Here is a 22,261-nt window from a genome sequence, read left to right as displayed (position 1 = left end):
CTGTTGCATGCTTTTCTATGCGCGGGCAGAGCATTTTTTATGTTATTTTTTCTCTTTTCAAAATTTAATGTCTTTATTTTTTTGCGCATTTTTTGAAATTATTTTTGCGGCAGGGTTGAGCCCGAAGCGTCATCGTTGCTGATTAATAAAGCGAGTCGGCGGCAACAGCTGCTGTGTCAGCAGCAGCAGCAGCAACAGCCTGGCCAATTTGTGTGCTCGCATCCAGAGAAAGAAAGAGAGAGCGAGAGATAGTGTAAGAGAGACAGAGAAACTCAAGAACATTTAACTTTTACATTTAATTTTAGTTTTATTCACTTAGAACTAGAACTTAATCTCTAAGCACCAACAACTAGATCGATATTTACAAGTGTGCCAACCCCCCTCCCCCTTCCCCAGGCCGTTTAGGCGCTCACGCCTTGTGGAGTGCATTGGCAAAGGGCGCCGCCGTGGCCGTGTGCAGTCGATGGAACTGGCAGGCGGTGCGGCAGCCGCGACTGCAGAAGATGCGATCCGCGCACATGGATCTGGCCAGGCTCCACTCGGCGACGACCAGGACGCGGCAGTAGTCGTGGCACATATAGCAATCCGGCCGGGCGTGGCACAGCGAGGGCGACACGTCCGTCTGATGGTAGCAGCGCTGCCTGCACTTCCAGATGCGCAGTTGCTGCGCCAGTGGCAAGGGATCCGTGGAGGCGACCAGCACGAGCTGCCCGAGCAGCGCTATGATACAGAAGATGGTTGCGTTTGGGAGCGTGGATGAAGACGAGCTCGACATGGCTTGACTGTCTGACGTTGCCTTGGCTTCTAAATGTGTTTGGCCAGCGCCCGGCTGGTTTTATATGTCAATGGTGCCAGGCCGTTAGGCCGTTCATTCAACAATTGGGCGGAAAGTCCCAGGCTGCAACACTACCTGGCTGCACGGCGGCTACCTGGGCATCCGGTCAGGTAATTGACAACACATGTGCGCAATGACGCCGTGACGCCGCCGCACTGAGCCACATTTTATGAATGGCCCACAGAGCTGGAAAACCCTTGGAATTTCAGCTCATTGAATCGGCGGCGAGATTTTATGGCTCGCTTAATTTTTACCTGTTCGCTGTCCGTCCGGTCTGCTCTGGCCACACGCTGTGGGTCGGGTCACCCAGTTTTGGTGACAGTTTTTATTGTTGCGTAATGCGCACTCAACACATAAACGGCTAATCCTTTGTTTCTCTGACCACGATCATAAAAGTGGTGCACGTGCCGGCATCTATGGCTCGTGGAGTAGCTTACACTCAAGCAGGACTTGTAGATGACGCCACCAATAAATCAATTTACATATGCGCAACAGAGGCTGGCTTACAGCAGATGGCGCCAGAAATTCACCAAAGTTGCATACACTTGTTAAGCTATAGATGTCGCCGTTGCCTACATGCATTGGCATTGCATACTTTTGAGCGGGCATAAATAGCATTCTTTGCATGGTAGATGGCGCTTTACGTACTGGCTTTTAGTCTATGTTGGCTGTGCAAGGTTCAGCTTATACCACTTTACAATAGATGGCGCCAGCAATTCAATCAATGGTCTTGAATAAAGTGTAACCTAGATTATAACCCAATTAGAGGCAAACATCAGAATTATCTAAATTTTAATTGTTTATGATTTATTTGACATCTATTAAGCTGAATTCCTTCTCCGCGCAATTGTTCTCAAATTGCCCCGACAGCTCGTCAGCAGCATCGATCTGCTCTAATCCATGTAATAGAGTAAGTACACAATCAAAATTTGTCTAACTTTGGTTATATTTTTATTCATTAACTTAACTTGTTCTGCATTTCTCTGCGTCCTGTTTTCTGCTTTCTTCTTTCATACTCTTTGCTCATATCAGTTTAATATTAGTTTTACAATCTTCTGCTGTTGCCGCCGCTGCAGCAACAGTTGCGTTTTCCTTTACATCAGTTGGTTTAAACATAGCTTGAGAAAATATTTATATATTATTATGTAGTATTTATGTATATATATATCTTTATGTATATACATATATATTTTGTATATATATGCATTCACACATATATGTGTGTTTATGTGTATAATATATATTTTAAACATGTAGCATAATTTATGTAGCATAGCAATAATAAAAAAAAAAATTGGCTCAAAAAAAATTTTTCGTAAACAAATATGTATCTTATGACAATAATAAAAAAACACGACGACAACGGCGGCCCAACTTGTGTATGCGTGTGTGTATGTCCATGTGTGTGTGTGTGTGTTGGGACTGTAGCTACTCTACATGCAACCACCACCCACTTGCCGCTGCTGTCGCTCCTGCTTCCGCCTGCTCCTCTGCTCCAACCGTTCGTTCACTGTGGCTTCTGGTTCTTTGGTGCTTACTGCTGCTGCTGCTGCTGCTGTTGCTGCTGCTGCTGCGTCTCGTAGCGCTGACGCAGCGCTGTCAGCGCACTCAGCAGCCGACTGTTGGCGGCATCGAGGGCCGCGATCTGCTGCCCCTGCTCCTCGATGACGCGCTGCTTGTGCGACAGGGCGAGCGACATCTTCAGCTGCTCGCGCCGCAGCTCCTCCTCCATGGTGATGAGCCTGCAAAGAGTTTGCCTAATATTAGTTGGCCGGCTGGTGCGAGCGAGCTGTTAAACACACTCACCTGTCGATGATGCTGCGCATGGTGGACTCCGACTGCAGACTCAGGTTGCTGACGCCGTTGCCTCCGCTGCCGCCGCCTCCTCCGCCCGGCCGTTGCAGGGCGAACAGCTCATCGCTGGAGTCGCGCAGCTCCGCCTCGTCGCGGTCCAGCGTGTGACGCAGCGAATCCAGCGTCTCCTGCAGCTGCTGAATCTCGCCGTTCTGATCGTACCCCCGGCTCAAGCCCGAGGAGTCCGACACTGAGACCGAGACACCAGGGCCGCCGCTGTTGGCGTTGCTGCGCAGCTGGCGACGTCGCTTCCCCTCCTGCAGCTGTGCGCAGTGACCTGTGAAAGCAAGCAGAAGCAATTGTAGTTTAAATACGTTCATGGCAAATCTACCAGGCACTTTACAATCATCTCCCCTTTATACAATCTGCATCGACTGCCGACTGTGGCTGCATTTTATCTGCCTGGCCAACAATAACCAACAATATATCTAACATGACGTTTAATCCAGAATGCAAGTCATCTTCATTGTAAATGTTGCAATGTATGTTATCTACTAATGAGCCTCCTCTCATATTCGGCTTAGCTTACTTTTCTTTTGAACAACTCAATAAAATTGCGCTGCATATCTCTAAAATTATCTTATTTAACATGCAGCTTATCCTCCTTGTAAAAGTTATAGTCGGTGTATGTAAGCACGGCAAACTTTATCCCCATGATACAGGCTCCTTGTGTTTGTCTATCTCTTATTCAACTCCCTAGGCTATCCATAGCTCAATATCATTATATTAGTATATCATGTTTGGAGTAAGCATATGTCTCAGCTAGTTGATAGACTCAACTTTATTGATAATCAGTTAACTTTATCTTCACGATGCATCCTCCTGGTAAATTTTCATCTCCACTGCAAACTGTCTCTCACTCTACTTCTGCTCTACCCTTGCTCTACTCCTGCCCATTCTGATTGCTTCTCAACTTACCCTCCGTATCGGTGCTGCTGTCGGAGAGCGTTCGCGCCGAGTCGAGGCTGAGCCGGCGTTGGGCGACCGCCGTAGAGGATGTCGCCGTGCTGCTGGCTCCGCCGCCGCTGCTGGCGTATTGCTTGTGATCCTGCTGCAGCTGCTGTTGCTGTTGCTGCTGCTGCTGCTGCTGATGTTGCTGGTGGGGATGGTGATGGTAATGCTGCTGCAACTGTTGCTGCTGCTGCTGCTGTTGCTGTTGCTGGTGCGAGGACATGGCATAGGACACGGCCATGCCAGTGGCGCTGCCGTAGACGTCCTCGCACTTGAGCGGCCCATTGAGACGGCCGTAGGCGTGGTTCGGCTTGCTCGAGTTGGAGTTGGAGGAGCTGCTGCCGCCGCTGAGCGAGCGCTGCGCCTCCAGTTTGCTGACCGCGTTGGCGCCGGCAGCCGCTGCCGCCGCATAGCTGTAGTGATTGTCCGTGGACAGCTGCTCGTCCGAGGAGCTGGGCGTCAGGGTGGCCGCATCCAAGGTGCCGCCGCTGTTCAAGAAGGCGGCCCGTGCGGCCACCAGCCCAGCGCCCATCAGCTTCACGCGGCCGCCAAAGGGCGTCGTCTGCTGCTGCGGCGTGGGCGGGCCGCGCGTTGAGGCGGTGGGCGCGCTGCTCTGCAGCTGGTACGAGGGATTCTTGAAGGCCAGCGGAGCGCCCAGCTTGTGCGACGTCTGCTGCTGGGGCTGCTGCGGCTGCGATTGCTGCAGCTGGCCCTCGACTGGACTGGAGGACTGTGCGGGGGAGGGATTCGTGGAGATGCTCTGGTAGCCGGAGCTGCAGTGGCTGCTCTTCGCCGACAGCTGCTGCTTGTTGTGGGCCATGTTGTGGCCATGGCCATGGGCATGACTGCCGCTGGGCTGCGGCTCCACAATCACATCCTGCTCCTCGGCGTACTTGAACAGATCGTCCAGATCCTCCAGATTCTTGGGCATGTTCGCGTTGGGATTGAACGGCGCACGCGCATAGCTGTGGGGGGCCGAGTGGTCGGGTATGCCCAGGTTCAGGTTCAGATTGTGACGATTGATGCGCGTGCCGCGCGGCGCTGCTGCGGCGCCCGCCTTCAGCAGCGGCGTGGGCGACTTGCGCACGAAGGCGCTGCTCGTGTCCAGGCCAGAGATCTGGATGAACTCGCCGTGCATATCATCATAGCTGCCGCTCTGATTGCTGTTGCTGCCGTTGCCACTGCCACTGCCACCGCCATTGCCACCGCCATTGCCACCGCCATTGCCGTTGCCATTGGCACTTCCGTTGTTGTTGTTGTTGCGGGGCAAGGTACGCGCCCGGGAGCTGCCACCCGTGGAGCTATCGTAGTCCCCATTGCCATTGGCGTTGCCATTGAGATTGACCATATACTGATAGATCTGGCCCACGCGTTCCATGCGCTCCAAGCGCTCCATGGTGCTGGCAGCACTCGTCTGCGGAGCCGGCGGGCAGTGCTGATTGAGATGCTGGGCGGGATGCTGCTGGTGCTGGTGCTGGTGCAGCAGATTGCTGCTGCTGCCGTTCAGCGAGGAGGATGCCATCGAGCTCTGCGACTGGGCGTGCTGCAGCACTGGACTGTTCGTGTACCCGGAGCCACCACCTGCCCCTCCTCCTCCCGCAATGGAGCTCTGCGAGTTGGATAGCAGCTGATGCGAGTGCTGCTGCTCCTGTTGCTGCTGCTGTTGCTGCTGCTGCTGTTGCTGCTGCTGCTGCAGACGCACATTCACCGTGGGATCATTGTAGCGGAATATGTTCTTCTCCAGTGCACTGGGCGTCAACACGCCTCGCATTATCCCACGCTCTGCGGGCAGCGGCTTGCTGACCACCGCATGCTGCGGCTGAGCCAATTGCTGCTGCTGCTGGTGTTGCTGCTGCTGATGTTGCTGCTGCTGCTGCAGCGAGCTGCTCGAGCTGCTGGGCACCATGCCAGAGCCAGCAGGGGCATCCGGCTGGCGATTCTCCTGGTTCTCGCTGGCAATGCTGTGCGTGGACATGACCGTGGGCAGATAGCCGGAGGCCAGGGCATGGCCCGCGGACAACTCCTTGGCACGGCTGATGTCATCCAGTATGTGCTGCAGGGGATCGAGCTCGTGCTGGCGCGCCTCCGGCAGCTTGGCCAGACTCTCGCTGAGCAGGCTGTGCAGGATGGAGAGCTGCTTGCCCTGGTCGATGTAGCCCGCCCAGTCCAGTATGGAGTCGGGCGTGGCGTGGTCGGGCCGCGTCGAGATGTACTCCAAGAACTGCTGCATGCGCTCCGCCTCCTGCTCGAGAAAGTCGTTGAGGAACTCCATGAAGTTCTCCTTGCCCTGGAAGCGCGTGAAGTTGGCCAGCGTCTGCAGCGTCTTGGCCACCAGCGTCAGGTTGCGAGTGGCGCGCGCCGACGGCAGCTCGCTGGTGATGTTGAACAGCGACGGCGAGAGGATCGCCGGGCAGAGGAAGCGCAGGAATATGCTGGCCGAGATCAGATTGTCAGCCATGTCCTGGCGGCCTAGCTGCTGCAGCCGCTCCCGGAACGTCGCGAAGCAGGCGCGCAGCTGGGGCGGGAAATGCTTGTGCGACTCGTAAATGCATTGCCAGGCGCTGCGCACGGCGGTCCGCAGCGCCGCCTGCTGCCGCTGCAGCGAGCCGGACGAGGAGCCGCTCGTCTTGGTGGGGTCCACCTCGCAGTCGCGGTCGGACTGGATGAGCTCGTTGATGGGCGCCGACAGCGTGTCCTGCAGGTACTGCTCGCCCGTCAGCTTCAGAAACGCCTCCATGCTCTTGGTGGCCAGCGAGTTGCCGCGGAAGGTCAGCCGCTGGTCGCCCACGCGCAGCAGATCGAGGGCCACGACGTCGGTGAGGAAGGCGCCGGCCAGGCCCTGCGCGTGCATCAGCAGGACGAGCGCCTGCCCGATGTCCTCCTTGGCCTTGACCCCGATCACCGGCTCGAGCGTCTCGCAGACGCGCTTGTAGTTCTCCTTGAGGTAGGCCAGGAAATTGCCATAGACATTGATGGGCAGGATGTCGGTGCTCTGGAAGCGGCACTTGATGCGCAGCGTCGGCTGCAGCTCCCGCTCCTTGTCCTTGCCCATGCCGCCGCGGCCGAGGCTGTCGCCGGCCTTGTCGCTCAGTATGGGATACCAATCCTCGCAGTACGGCCGCGAGGTCACCTCGTGCACGGGTATCTTCACCGAGCCCACGAACTGGTACTTGTCGCGCTTCTTCTTCTTGTCCACCTCGCGGAACACATTCACCGTGATCACGTTGATCTCGGGTATGTCGGGAAAGTCAAAGTATTCGCCCCAGAACAGCAGATCCGTCTGCAGCTTGACGCTCGTCCGGCCGTACAGCGTCTTGTCCAGCTGCAGCTCGCAGAAGTACTTCTTCTTCGCCGGCAAGTTCTTTGCCTCGTACACCCACAGCTTCAGCGAGTTGTCCATGCGGCGCGTGTGCTCCGCATTGGGGGCGATCGACTTGCGCAGCGAGTAGATCCACAGGTCTCGCTCCTGCCGCGACCCACACGAGTAGTAGCGCTCGCCGCGCGGACCGCCGCGCACCTGGAAGCAGTGCCGGCGCCCCAGCACCGACTGATGCACGGGCGCAACGCCCACTGCGCCGCTGCATGACAAATCTGTAGCGAGAAGAGCAAATTAACGAGTGAGCTGGGCGTCCTACAAGGGAGTTTATCTGGCGAGCAGCCAAGTGGGTGTGGCGAGTATCGAGTGAGTCTAATGAGCAACGAGTGAGTCTGAGAGGAGAGCAAGCTTTCCGTTTAACGAGTTACCTTCTAGAGTAACGAGTAGTTGCAATGAAAGAGGGAAGAGGAATAGGGAAATGTAACGAGTAACGGGTAAAATTGGCAAGTAACGAACAAGTTGAGGCAGAGTAAACTACAAATAGCACAAACTGTCGAGTAGCGAGTAAAACTGAACAGTAACGAGTTGATAAAATGAAGATTTACTAGTCAGGAATCGAGTCCGTATGATATCGAATGAATTGAAAATTGATTTGTCAACTGATGAGAAATTCTACAAGTAACGAGTAAGTTTGCTTATATCATAAGTTATTTTAGAGTGTAGCTCGTTGGAGAAACTAGAATTTATGAAGTTAGCTCGCTAGTCGACTGACTACATAGCGAGTAAATTTTAGAAGCAACGAGTTAAAGTAATCGAATCAAGAAATGCTCAAAATTAAAGTGACATAAAGAAAAAAAATGTATATACAGATCTAGTTCTTTACGCCTATGTTGCAGAAACAACGAGTAAGTAAATCTAATCGATAGATCGAATTCAACTGTCGAGCGAAACATTAGAGAAGCTAACGAAAAGCTCTCAATGATCACGACTCACATTGAAGCTCAAGCCTAGTCGAGGGATGGAACACTTACCAATGGTGGACATGACGGCATGACTCGAGAGCAGGCTCTCGTGAGAGCGCGAGCCGCGCAGACCGCCCGATCCGCGCTTGGTGCGCTCCAATTTGGTGACAGACTTTGTGCGCTTGAGAGGATTCGATCTGTGAATGGGCAGAGAGCAGTGACGTTAGTAAACCATGATAAGCTCAACGGCTGCACACCTACCTCTTCGAGAAGAAATTGGTAAAGCGCGAGGTGGCATTATGCTCCGTCTGATGCTGTTTGTTGCCCAGAATGGGTGTTGTGGGCGCCGAGCCGCGTCGACAGGCCTTCTCATATGAAGTATCTAGAAGTGGATCGAGAGCATAGAAGAGTTTCGATTAGTTTGAGGAATTGAATATATGTAATCAAAGAAACAATGTCGATTACCCGAGCTGATATCGCCCAGTTTACTTCAACGATAGATATCGATTAACGATAACTATGATTTCAAAAGTGAAAACTGAAAACAAAGTTGAGTAAAACAAATCTTGTTTGATATTTGCTTTACAACTTGAATATTCGACAATCGATACATATCGATATATGTACTTATTTCTCATTTATCTGATATATACCACGATTCTTCCACACATTTATACTATTTATTACACTTTAACCAGAGTTCCGTCGAGTATCCCCAGTTATTTATAGATCAACGCTTATCGATAATTAAATGATATACACAAATTGGCATTTCAATGAATATATTACAATTTAATGCAACTCGAGTTCAGCTATTGTGTTTCTGATGATCATTGTTTAATAATTTATAAGGTTTTCTGTGTGTTTATTTTTTAATAATTCCCGATTAAATCATTGGTATTTCAAATATTATATAAAGATACAAAACTTGTTCGCAAACCAGTCTCTTGGGTCGTGCATAGCTTTTCGCTGGCGTATGTCGAGATGACGTTCCTATTGTTTCGTTTCGTTTTTGCAGTTTGGTGTTTTCGAAAAAGATCCGTTAGTCGGGCATTAGGGGTATTACGGGTATTTGGGATATTTATCCTAATCCATGGCATTGTCTGCAGGAATTTCGTTTGTGGTTTTATCTTTATCATTTTTTGTCTTTTTTTTTTTATTCTTTGTTGTTGCTATATATCTTGCTTTCAATTGAGCAGAGACAAAGGAGAGGCAGACAACGGCCGTGTAGAACGAACCCGCACAATGTGCAACCGGTTTAGCTTGGATGCCACACACTCCACACACACACACACACACACAGAGAGAGGCAGACACGCAAGGCTGAGGAAAAGGTGGCCCAAGTGGCAGCTGCTGCACATCACCTGCCCCGGTTGGCCACTGCCGCTGCCTGCCACGCCCACAGCAAGAGGCTGCAGGTACTGAATGCCCAATGATTCATGATTCATCAAACTGCCCCGAAAAAAGAGAAAAAAAAAAAAAAAACACCAAACAAAAAGGTAAACGAGGCTGCTGCAAAACTGGTTTCCGTTGATCTTCTTTTGCTTATTATTATTTTGCTTCTTATTCGTCTCGTTCTGGTCCAGCTTCTTCTTCTTCTGCTGCTTTGCGTATCCGCCCTCACAAAAGAACCTCTAGAGTCGTGAACACATGGAAACGACCTTGTCAGCCCACCCAGCTCGCCAAGCTTTGGACCCTTTTTCTTTTCTCATTCTCATTATTATTATTTTATTTTATTTTTTTTGTTCATTTCCATTTCTGTTTTGTTTTGTTCTTGTTTTTGTTTGTGACTCATCAAGCCAAAACAAACATAATAATTTTTTTTGTGTGCTCTGACCCCGCTCTACAGCGCCTTCTACCTCTCTCTCTCTGTCTACACCTCACTCTCTTTCTCGTAGCTCCTTCATCATCTGTGATTTATTCATATTTGATGAGCTTCGCCTTTTGGGGGCAACTCTTCCGCAACGTTGATTCATTTCCAGTTGCCCAGAGATGCAAACACTGCGATTTGTCATCAAATGAAAAGAACCCCTAAGCAACCAGAGCTGGCATTACGACTCGACTACCAGATACCCTGCATCGTAACCGTCGTAAGCTGTTTCTTAAGTTTATGCTATAAATCAACGATCTATCCATCTGCTGATCAAGATCCATTTATAGAGAATATATATCTAAAAGTCTCTAAGTTTGAAGCCAACTAACTCTATGATGTATTGCTGAATAATTTGACATATAAAAAGTACATAATATACCAAGGCTATCTCTCTGAATTATCAATCGAGCTAATCATATCCAGCTCTCAATCGTCTTATCATATCATATCGTCTATCTCTATAATATCTTCAAAATATCTAGAATCTTATATCATAACTAGCCTCTCTGCAACTGCTCTAGGGTATCACTTTTACAGCTTTGAAATTGTGTCATATTTAGTCGGTTCTTGTTGTTGTTGTTGCTGTTGTTGTTGTTGTTGTTGTCGTCTTCGTCTATTTAGAAAAGAATTTCTATACAAGATCCAAACCCGTTGAAACATTCTCCACTCTTGGCCGGCCCCGAATAGGCGCTGCCCACAAACGGATGATACAAAGGCCGCACAAAGAAGAGGAAGCACACAGCAAGAAGATATAGCCCCAGTTACAAAAATGGTGCAGATTATGATTATGATTTGAATAACGCACCCAACGCCCACATGCTCACGCCCACTGAACAAAAACACGACCCAATGGCCAATGCCCATGTAAAGCGACGGCGCACCCAACAAAAGCGCACAAATGGTTATGTTTACAAGCGAGAGATAGACAGAGCGAGAAGAAGAAGAGAGAGTGAGACGGAATGATTGGATTGAGGCAGAGGCACTTAATGAATAGCTGAAGTCGATGGAGGAGCACAGCCATGATTATGATTGTAATAGATCAGCTGGAAGCACAACAGCGAGCCATAATTACCGAGGAAGTAGCTGTAGTCGTCTCTGGTTATCATTATTATTATCAGCAAATATATGGCCGAGATGAATATGAAGTGCAAATGATGTCATGTGATAGAACCAAGGAAAGTCTTTCGGAATACTAACAACTAATAATAAATTCAACTCAAAACAATTCATATCTAAGGGGTTTATGTAAAGAAAAACTCTAGGGAGAGCAATACTTTGGGAGACAGAGAGCAAGCCTGGAACTTATTTTGTGTTCAACTAATATAAACCTCGCTCTTAATATTTTTTTTGTTCTTCTTCTTCCTTTAGTTCATACGACCATTTCAAGTTTCCGGTGTTCATAATCTATGAAATTTACGTGCTTTCAATTTTTGTACATTTTTAAATTAACATTTTCACGACTTTTCATGTTTGTAGTCGCACGTTTTTTTTTTTTCAATCAGTAGCTCTTTTCCAACATTTTATCTGCATCTTTAGTTAATTTTTTATAGCATTAGCGTCTATGAGTTAATGTTTGTATATTTATAGATCGTATCTCAGCCCACTTGACATTTCCACATATTTCAATTGGAATTTATGGCAGTTCGTCTATGTATACAATATAAAGTAGTTTGAGAAGTGTTTCGGACTGTCTTATCAGCAGAGAGAGCTATTTATCATGGCTTTATGACGGATCTGATATGCTGCTCAAATGAAATGGGTTCAATAAACACATTTACAATAAATATTGAAGATCTTGAAAGTGTGCTATCAGCCCAACATGAAATATCTATAGACTAAGGCCTTAAATTGTAAGTTGTTGTAAACAAAACGTTATTTTACATATATTTATAGGAAATATTTTATGTTTCCAAAACATAAAGAACTGATAACGTTTGCTTGATCTAAGCGTTTGCTTAGGAAATCGCTTTTGTAAGTTTTGTCGCCTGCTTAGTATTTGCCAATTCTATTTGAAAGATCGCTATCACTGCCGCATATGGCAAAGGCCAGGGCCAGGGCCTATTACAGCGTCGAGACTAACTGCAAGACAATTTTGGTCAACAGCTGAAGATGAGCCATGTTTTGAGGAGGCAGCGACCTCCACAGAGATCTCTGATCTGAGCAAACGAGCATTTTGTGTTTCGCATTTCGAATTTCGTATTACGAATTTCGACTGCTTTTGGTGATTTCATCTTTCGTCGACATTTTGGTATGCGTTCCAAAACGGATTTCAATTCGTGTAAGGCCAGTGACCAATGGGGGGTTAGGGGGCAGTGAAAGCTATCAAAGTAACAAGCAGCAACAGCAATACAAGCCAACTTTTGATGCCAACACATGGGAAATGGATTGGAAAACGAAAACGTCGACGAATATGTGTATGTATGTATATGAATCGGTAGAGATTGGTTTTGCCTCGCCGATAAGGTCAACTCAATTAACGGCGCGTTAAACAAATGTATTTTCTCGGATCTCACACGATCCGTCAGCCCGAGCTGATAAATGGTCGAAAGCGTAGAAAAGATACACAAAACAGAAGTAGGGACTAGAGTGGGACAGTGAAAGAGATAATGAGAGCGAGACCGAGAGCGTGGCCTGGCCAAGATCCGAAAAATGTCCACACCGGCTGTACGCGTCGGCAGCAGATGCGTTTGCGCTTGCGATCCAGGCCGATAAGCAAGCTGGAAAACAGTCGGGGGGCCAATCAATAAATATGAAAAGTGCATACACACATACACACACACACACGCGCGTGCGCGCACACATGCATGACACTCTTCAATATGCACATGTGTATTAAGTCCCTCTCTCGTTCTCTCTCTCTCTCTCTCTCTCTTCCTCTTCCTCTCTCTCTGTGTGTGTGCGAGTTTGCATTTCAAAACACATTTCCAGCAAATGTTTGCTTATGTGTCGTCGTTCTATCACAGTTTTCCATGCATGTGTGTGTGTTTGTGTGTGCGACTTTATCGAGAATCGCTCAGCTGAGTCGTTGTTACAAAACCGTTTTCACGTCTTATCAAATTTCAAATAAAATGCAACAACGCTTGACTGCTGTGTACGTCCCTTCATATCCCTCTTCCCCTCCCGCTCCCACGCACACACTCTTGCACTCTGCGTCAATCACTCGATCTGCTCCTTGCACTCTTGCACTCTCGCACTCTGACTGCCTCTCTGCTCTCTCACCCAACAGCAACAGCTAAACATGCACAAAAAAAATGCCAACAACAATTTAGAGTTTTTAAATAAAGCGGCTCGTTTGTTTGCCGTTTACTGTTCGCCCGCTCTCTCACTGGCTCCTACTGCTCTCTCCCTCTCTGTGTGTGTAACAGCACTCTCTCTCTTCATTCTGCTGCGCTCTCAGCTCGCTCAATGTTCCGACTGCTGGCTAGTTCAGCGCCTAAACTGGTTTTCGGTGCGGGTGTCAGTGTGCGTACATGTGAATCATAATAAAAAGCAGCAAAAAAAAAAAAAAACAAAGCACAAAAGAAACAACACAAACAGCGGCGACGCGCAATGAAATTGAAATTGTAGCCAAAAACTGGGAGAAACAAATTATTAAGCAGGGAACGCTGGACAAAAGACGGAACAATAGAGTGTTTGTGTGTATGAATGAACTAAATACATACATAAATAAGTATGTACGTGTTGAAGCTTGTTAGCATGCCACGCGTGCATGGGTGTGTGTGTGTGTGTATGTACAGAGCATTAGCATAATCGAAGCAATACTCGAATATTTCTGGCTTTCAAGTTGCAAATATTTGATTAATTTGCCATGCTAATTTCTAATATTATTTCGAGTCTATATACAGTGGGCCATAACTTGCTTGAACCAGAACCTAACAAAACTCTATATTTATCAAAAATATGTATTTTAAAAGAGATAAAAATCAAATGCAAATACAAGTGTTAAGGTAGTTTACTAACATTCCCGTTTAATCCAAAAACTAGCACATTCTAGCTTAGATAAATAAATATTAGCTCATTAATTTCTATAAAGTAATTTGTAAAAATGTAATAATTTAAAAATCAACAAAATATTAGTGTCAAGCTGCGATTCACCGTATTTAGCATTCATCTATCATTTATCATGGTCTATGTATGTAGAGTTATCAATATTTTTATCACACTGTTTTAAGCATATTCTAAAAGTAGAAAACTTTTGCTACTTGAGCGAAATATATTTCGATTTTTACTACATGCATACATACATATGTATGTATGTACATACATATATATATATGTATTTATATGCATATACACAGTTCTTTTCAAAAACAGTCATAAATTCCCATGATTGTATAACAATTTTAAGGTAAATGAACATAATCAACATAATAGATATGAAATTTGTTCATAGTAAAACGATTATGTCGATTTGTATATGTGTACATATGTACATATGTATGTGTATAGGGGGAAGAACAATTGTAACTTGTACAACAATAAAAAAAAAAGAGTTTATAAATTGTATTCATATTTTTTTTAGTGCTGTCAGGCTGTTGACGCCCATTGTGCGACGCTTCGGTGCCCTCTCAGGGCCAACGCCATCAAAATGGGCAACAATTGAGCCAAACAATTGGACTACTGCCATTACTACCACACACACACGCATACATTCTCAAAAGAAACGACGCACGATCGAACATTGAATACAAAAGCAACAACAACAACAACTCGAAATAAGAGAAAACACTCGCATGGTGTAAATAAATAAAAAATAATAATAATAATAGTAGCAAGGCAACGCCAAAGAACAGGAAGGCTTAAAAGAGAGTAAGTGTCGTGGGGGGAGGGGGCATGGCTGGCACACAGTAAAATGTGTGAAGTACATCGATAGTCGAACGAACACACACACACACACACACACACACACACACACACACGCACACACTGTGAATTGGAAGTCTGGAAGGGAGGCATGGAAATGCTATTGGGCAATGCCATGAGCGGGGGGTTGGAGGGGGGTAAAGAATCGAAATCGTGTTCTCTTATCTTATCATTGCTTTGTCTTTCTTTTTCGCAGAAAAGCAATGGCGACCAATGCGCACGATCGCAAGGGAACGAAACAAGAAACAAACTGGCTGAGCAGACGGACGACCCTGGCCGTGAGGCGAATATCAACCACTAAAAGTATTAGGGGGAAACAGTTACAAGAAGGGGGGCGGGGTCGGTAGAGGTAGCCAGGGGTATCGATTGATCAAGGGTTCGTCGTAATATTAACAGTAACAGGAAGTGAGAAACTAACGAGCCGTGCCGAACGTGTTTAAGTGCAGCACAAAGAGAGACAGACAGAGAGCGAGAGGGAGAGAGAAATAGAGGGAGTAGATTATTCCATCTGGAAGAGTTCCAATTTCTACTGTACTTCTCTCTGTCAAATATACATATGTATGTTCGTATATGTAAATAGGGGCTGTTGGCTGTTACTATATCCTTTACAGGGTATCAGCTCTGTCGACCTACCGGAATGATGTCCCGCATCATCGTCTGCCGCTCCTGCTGCTGCATTGCCCTGATGCTCCGACACCGACTTGGAGGCATCAGTGGCCCCAGTCGAAGCGTTGGCCGTCGAGTGCGGGTGGAGATCCTTCAGCATGAACCGCTCGCAGATTAGCTGCTCGCAGTGGTCCCTCTGGAAGTAGTCGCCCAGCTCGTCCAGGCTCAGCGGGCAGATGTCGTAGTCCATGTAGAAGTTCCAGCACCAGCGGTCCGTGACGCTGGCGCAGCTGCTTGACGCCGACAGCGCTGTGCCGGACGACATGCCGTAATGCTGCTGCTGCACTGACTGATGCGTCGCTGATGTTGCGCCGGCGCCTGCTCCGCCGCTGCCGATCGTCTTCAGCAGGGAATTGCTGCGCGACAATTTCGTGGAGTGGGCGCGGCGAATGAAGCTCAGCGACTTCTTTGGCGGCGAGGTGATGGGCGTGGGCGTGGGCGGAGGCGTGGCGTCCGCTGTCAGCTTTGGCGTCGACTTTAAGAGGAACAGATTCTTGGGCGGAAAACTGTGCGTTAGAATGGACGCGGCTGAGGCGCTGCTCTGCAGCTTATAGGGCGAGAGTGTTGAACTAGAAACGGAACCGGAGCCAGCGCAGTTGCTGCTGCTGCCGCCAAACAGCTGACGTTGCGGCAGTGCCTGATGTTGTTGCTGCTGTTTGTTATTGTTATTGTTATTATTATTGTTGTTGTTGTTGTAATAGTGCGCCGTATCGTCCAGCGCGGCCGCCTCGCGCAGTGCAACTGACGGCGATAGGTTCTGCGGCAGCGTTTTTGCCTTAGCGCGCAGTGTGATCAACGTTGTTGTTGTTTTTGCAGTTGTCGTTCCAGCTGCCGCTGCCGCTGCCCCTGACGCTGCCGCCGATGATGACGTCGTTGTTGCCAGACCGCGCTCCACACTGGGCAGCGGCACAGCCAAAATGTTTGTACGGGAACGCGACTTCATTAGCTTGATGGGCGTTGAGGTGTTTGTCTGCATACGGCTTATCTCTGAGTCATCGTCGTCGACAGCAGCGGCGGAGGTGGCGACGTCCACGGCCGCTGACGATTGACGCGAGTGTGCGGGTGAGAGCGAGAGTGCCTGCTGCTTGGGCGGCGTTGCCATCACAATGTCGTTATCTTCATTGAAATGAGTGCGTGGCGCACACCTGGCGCCATCTGGCGGCATGTTAGCTAAAGGCTCAACGCTGCCGCTGCTGTCGTCAGCGCCGCTGCCGCTGCCATTAAGACTGATCACATTCAGAACAATGCCATAGCGCTTCAGCTTGGCGTTAGACGCTGGCGTCGCTGTGGACGGTGCAGCTGATGCTGTTGCTGTTGCAGCCTTTGCCATTTGCTGGCGCTGGCGTTGCTGCAACTGCGGCTGCTGCTCCTCATCAGAGTCAGAATACTGCGCAGCAACGTCACTGCCGCTAATGCTCCAATTGAAGCCGCAAGGCGGTGACATTTTGCTGCCGCCGCCGCTGCTGCTGCTGCCGTTAGATTTGCGCTCAGCTGCCTTAGGAGCGTTGCCCTTTTTCCAGCTGTTGCTGCTCAGACTAGAGCTGCTGCCGCCGTGCGGCGCTAGATGGCGCTGTTGCTGCTGCTGTGGCTGGACCTCAGCGCTGTCGTCGTCCTCGATTACCAACGGAACGTAGAAGGTGGAGCGTCGACGCTGTGTCTTTTCCTCCTGCGTTGGCGTCGACGCTGCGACGCTGTCGTTGCTTTCCGCGCTGTTTCTAGCTGTTGTTGTTGTTGTTGTCGTCGATGTGCTGCTGGCGTCGCTATGCGCCTGCAACATTTTGCGCGTTTATTTTAATTGTTATTCCTGCTACTGATGCGCTTAGGCGCCGAGCTCATCATTGCTCTCTCGCTCTCTGTCTTTTACATACACACACATATACAGGCGCACAGACACGCATACAAGGAAGAGAGCACAGTGTGCAGGTATTTCTATATGGATGTGTGTGTGAGTTCCTTTAACCTAATGTTTGCCAGAGAGTTTCTTCTTTCTTCTCCTTCTAACTGTGTGTGTGTCTGTTTGTTGTGGCTTCTTAGGCCACTGCGCTGCTGCTGCTGCTGCAATTTGCTGACAAGCCGTTTTTTTTTTCTCTTTTTGTTTTTGCTGCTTTTCTTTATACTTTTTGCTCGACTTTGTTTTTATTGTTGTTGTCGCTGGTGTCGCTTGGTTTATAAAAATTATGCGCTCAAGTGCATTTCCGCGTTTGCTAGCGAACGTTTTATTTTATTTTTTCTGCTTTCTTACAGTTTTTTCACGCGTCGTTGTCGCCAGTTGTTGTCGTTGTTGTAGTTGCAGTAGTTGTTTGCTGTTATTTTATCGCGACTTTGCATCACATTCGCTGCGTTTCGTTGCATGCAACGCAGCTCATATAGACTTTGTTGTGCGTCGGAATATGTAAGCGTGTTTTACTATACATACGCATACACGCACACACGCACACACGCACTTAACGAGTTGCTTGAATTTTCAAACGGATTTCATGAAAACAAAAGATCCATCAACAAATAAATTGCAAGAAGCACAATAATTATCACGCTAAAAAAAAAGTATTTACGCACGCACAGAGTGAAACTAGCGGAAAAGTGCTAAAGCAACGCGACACACACGGAATGGATACATTGTAAGTTGGAAATTAAACCGCAAACGCAACTCACACACACAAAACAACAAAAAAAAACTCAAAACAGAAAACGCATTGGCAGGCGTCGTCGTCTTCCCGCTTCGCTACCACACGATGACGCGCCTTTCTCACAACTGACGCTGCCGCCGACGCAGCCGTTGCTACAGCAGCGGCATGACCACGATAAAAGTGTGAGAGAAGCAGAGTAAGAGAGCGAGAGAACGATCCGAGCTAGCACTGATCACTTAAATGCAGGGATGGAAAGCAACAAAACACTCAACCAATTGGGAGCTGTTTATGTTTACGTTAATTTCAAATTAACATTGTATCTTATTGCTGCCATATAAAATAGTGTTTATAAACACGGTAAACATTGAATATATATGAGCTCAACAATAAAAATAAATGAACATAATTTGTATTGATCTTTTAGTAGGTATACAGAGTAAAGTGAGTTGAAACTTTACAATTTGCGAGTTGCCCAGCCCTGTTTGATACAAGTAAGAGAGTGCGCAGTGTAGCCAAGCGACGATGCCAAACACAAACAGTGCTGCCCATGCGCGTTGACAAAGCCACCGAATTCTCGACACAAAGTAGCAGTGCGAGCGAGATAGCGCGCTGAAGTGCAAGGCGTATGAGAGAGCAAGGCACGACTCAGTCATGCAAACACACAAATGCACTGCAAATATCAATTTGGTCTTTAATAACAACAATTGCATTATCAATGAAAATACGAGTCTGCAAGTGTTTGATTTTCGTAGTATAGATGAGATTTTGAATGCAGATAGCTTTTCTATAAAATGATCATTTCCATCTTTACTAGTAGAACTGACGCAGCTAATCGATTTTAAAAATTCGTCCTTAATAATTGATAATAAAACACACAAGAAGTGTGACAAGCACCTCCCGCAGATTGGGCTCTATTGTAATGACAAGTTTCGCGTGTATTTCGATCGTATCTCTACATTTTGCATGCTTGTTTGTACGTGTCCGTGACAAGTCGAATATAGAATAGGCAAAGACATGCTCAAACATGTTTTCTGATGATAGGCATGTACCAAATGGTATCTGCATACCTGCACGCCTTATAGCAGCATAGATATTTATGTATACACACACATACATACATATGTACATATGTATTTATTCATGCATGTATGTACATACATACATATGTATCAAGGATACAAAAGCAATATGCCCGATTGTCTTAGGCGCAGCGCAGCGTATTATTGTAAGAAACGGAATTGAAAGCAAAACAACAGCAGCAGCAACAACAATATTGGTAGGGAGTACAAGTGGACAAAGAATGTAAGGGGAGAAGTAGACAACGAAACGAGACGCAGGCATAAGCCATAAGGCAAAAGTGCGCGAGCGGCAATGTGGCTCGTAATTGAACGTAATTGAGCGCAGGTACACACACACACACGCTCTTATCCAATATACTTTTGTGTGTGTGTGTGTGTGTGTGTGTGTGTGTGTGTGTTGGGAACATACTTGGACACATAGACGGCGCATAATAAGCAAATTAGAGGCGTACATTTCCAAACCCACCCCATGCCTCTCTCACTACTTCCCTCTCACTCCCGCTCAAGCAGCAGCAGCAGCAGAAGCAGCAGTTGGCTGCTTAACGGAAGTGCGTGACTTTTGTATTTTACGTGTATGCGACACGTTCGGCCCTAGCCGTTGCCTTTATATCCTCGGCACCTCTAGCGGAACTGTGCGACTTATTTATGAAGCTTGGAATTAGCCATTTCCAATTCATATTTTCATTTCCATTTCCATTCCCTTTTTCAGTTGTGTTTGTGTTACACTTGCGTATGTCAACGGCACAACGAACTGTTAATGCGGGTCCAACTAATATTACAGTTTATTTTCTCTCCCCCTTCCTCTACACACACATCATAGCCGGCCGCAAAGTATGCAATGCAAAACAGCTACGCCAACGCTGCAAAGTATGCAAAGACAGCTAGCGAGTCGTGCCTAGAGATGGGCGCGTGACGAACATATATATTTATGGTAATTACAGCACGATTGCGAACTATGTTCAGGGCATTAAACTAAATTGTTTTCTTATATACATATTTGCATAATAATAAAGCTATCGAAACAAATTAAATGATTATCGATTGTGAGAGCGTGAGTAATAAGTAAGTAATGCAATTTAGGCAGTTAAAGCCAGATATATTATTATATCGACTTTACATATCTTCTCATTGGAAATCCCAAGAAAAAAATAGGTTTACCTTCATTTAATGACGTATCGTTTAGTGCCGTATCAAAGTGTATGCGGGGCAATGTCTTCGATTTGTACTCACCTGCAACAAAGAGAGTGAAAGAGAGAATGAAGGTTAAAAACATTGTCGAGAATATTATCAATATAATGTATGTCTAGATAAGGGGTCTTTAGTTAACGGTAATTGTGCATTGTGAGCCGTTGCGATAGCCAGCCACAAACCGACCCATTTACATGGTCTGACCTTTCGCTTTGGCTCCAATTTGCGGGGCAGTGTCAACTTGTTGTGAATTCATTTCAATTAATATGCAAAATATGAATAGCCAGCGAGACGACAACAGCAGCAATAACAGCGGCAACAGCAACAACAAAATGCGCCAATTCAGCGTCAAGCACAATTTATGTGCATACACAAATGTGTCGTCAAATGACAAAGACGCCTCGCTCAGTTACAGATACAGCCAGAGATACAGCAACAGCTACAGATACTTTTGCACAAAAGATACGCGCACTCAGTAGCAGCAGCTGTCAAAGCTGTCAGGGGCAAAGGGTGCCAGGGGTGCGAGGGGTGCGAGGGGTGCGGCACGTGTGTGAATGCGCATTGGCATGGCCTTCGCTTAGAAAGTCGTCGGCTCCACGACAATCCCTTCTGGACCCCTCCTCCATACCTTTCCCGCCTTACTTCCACGGGATTTGCTTTCCATTAAGAGCGGGCTCTGACGTAGTGATCAAACATCAGAGAAACCATTTGATTTGCTCGACTAAGAGTTGCCCTATACTCACTGTTAACCTCATGTATGAGATCAAAGAGCAAACATTCCAGCCATATTCCAGTGAATGAATGTATGTCTTGCTCCCATTCCATTCATATTTCACTGAATAGAAGCTTTGTTCTCTAGAATTACTTATTGCATATTTATACATAAACATTTATAGATAAACAGTAGATTTTAGCAAATAAATGGACCTAAATGATGAGTAAATATTTCCATTATCATTCATTATAATGCTATATAATTAAATGAACTGAATGAATTATCTACCCACGTATAGATCTATGATTACTGCCCACAGCTTATAGGGTATTTGGCTAGTCATCAACGTGTGTTGTCGCGCCCCAAGGAAGTGCCGGCTATAAACTGCGCATAAAAGGAGAGGTCAGGCAGCTCGGCTCTAAAGCTGAGAATCATTCAATGATTCAACCATTTCTCTATATTCATTGACTGCATTCAGTTCTTAAGAATATTACAGGCAGCTACCGTTCATTCCACCCCATTCCACCATCTCTCTCTGTTTCCCTCTCCCTCTTATGTGTGATAAAATTTCCTCACTTGTCTTAAATTCCAATTCAATGGAAACGCTTCTCATTCCATTTCAGATCATTCCGTATCGTTTCAGTTCCTTTGTCTATTTGCTGTTTGATGTTCGTTCGGCTTTGCTAGCGGATCTGGCCCGTACAGGCTGCCCATAGTAGAACGGATTATGTGTGCGATAGTTCTTTGGCTCGAATGTTGCATGGTCAGAGTTACGGCAGTTACCGTTAACCAACATCGATTAACGCTAGGGCAGCAGAGTGCAGCAGCAGCAGCAGCAGCAGCAGAAGCTCATTTCGCTGCCATTTCGTTCCCTTTGTTTTTTTTTTTTTCGCTGCCAATTGGCGTTTATTATTCGCACGTTTTCTCACTCGCGCATAAACTGTAAATTCTGCGGAGCCGCTCACTAATGACATCAAAGCAAATGCCCAGCCGCGTCCCATCCCAGCCCGTCCCCAGTTCTGTTTCAGTAGCCGATGATGTCATTGGCATCATGGAGTGCGTATCATCAAATATGATACATTAGCGAACCCACTTTGTCAAGTTATATAGTTCACATTCCCATTCGCATTCGCATTCTCATTCTAATTCTAATTCTAATTCCCATTCTCATTCTCATTCTAATTACCATTCTGCTTCTCATTCCCATTTGTTTCTTTTTATGATCAATTTCGTTCAGGAAAACTGTAGGCATAGTATATATATATATATATAGATATATATATATATAGATATAATGTCTATGAATCTATGAGAGTTCGTCAATCTATCATC

General features: G+C 46.9%; 2 protein-coding genes across 8 annotated transcripts in view; both read right to left on the bottom strand.

Moving 5' to 3' along the window:
• Positions 1-401: 401 nt before the first annotated feature.
• Positions 402-906, bottom strand: LOC115563772 (uncharacterized). The gene has a single exon (XM_030387256.2). The coding sequence runs from the start codon at positions 773-775 to the stop codon at positions 410-412; it is 366 nt and encodes a 121-aa protein (XP_030243116.2). The 5' UTR covers positions 776-906; the 3' UTR covers positions 402-409.
• Positions 907-1,763: 857 nt separating this feature from the next.
• The window catches only part of raskol (Ras GTPase-activating protein raskol), a 59,809-nt gene continuing 39,311 nt past the window's right edge, over positions 1,764-22,261 (bottom strand). For 3 of the 7 annotated variants that reach the window (XM_089263345.1, XM_089263346.1, XM_089263347.1), the window contains 5 exons: positions 8,180-8,300; positions 7,988-8,115; positions 3,608-7,231; positions 2,642-2,966; positions 1,764-2,592 (listed from right to left, as the gene is read on the bottom strand). In XM_089263345.1, the coding sequence (XP_089119471.1) occupies positions 2,370-2,592; positions 2,642-2,966; positions 3,608-7,231; positions 7,988-8,115; positions 8,180-8,300 (4,421 nt within the window). In that variant the 3' untranslated portion in view covers positions 1,764-2,369. Of the gene's footprint in view, positions 2,593-2,641; positions 2,967-3,607; positions 7,232-7,987; positions 8,116-8,179; positions 8,301-15,287; positions 18,089-22,261 lie in introns of those variants that run through there. The other 4 variants (XM_089263348.1, XM_089263349.1, XM_018108866.3 and 1 more) reach the window with 3 other exon arrangements.

This window comes from Drosophila navojoa, chromosome X (assembly GCF_054131105.1).
Source record: "Drosophila navojoa isolate 15081-1374.11 chromosome X, UAZ_NAV_1.0, whole genome shotgun sequence".
NCBI classification, from domain to species: domain Eukaryota; kingdom Metazoa; phylum Arthropoda; class Insecta; order Diptera; family Drosophilidae; genus Drosophila; species Drosophila navojoa.
The sequence above is the reverse complement of the archived record's forward strand: the minus strand, read 5'-3'. Positions and strand labels throughout refer to the sequence as shown.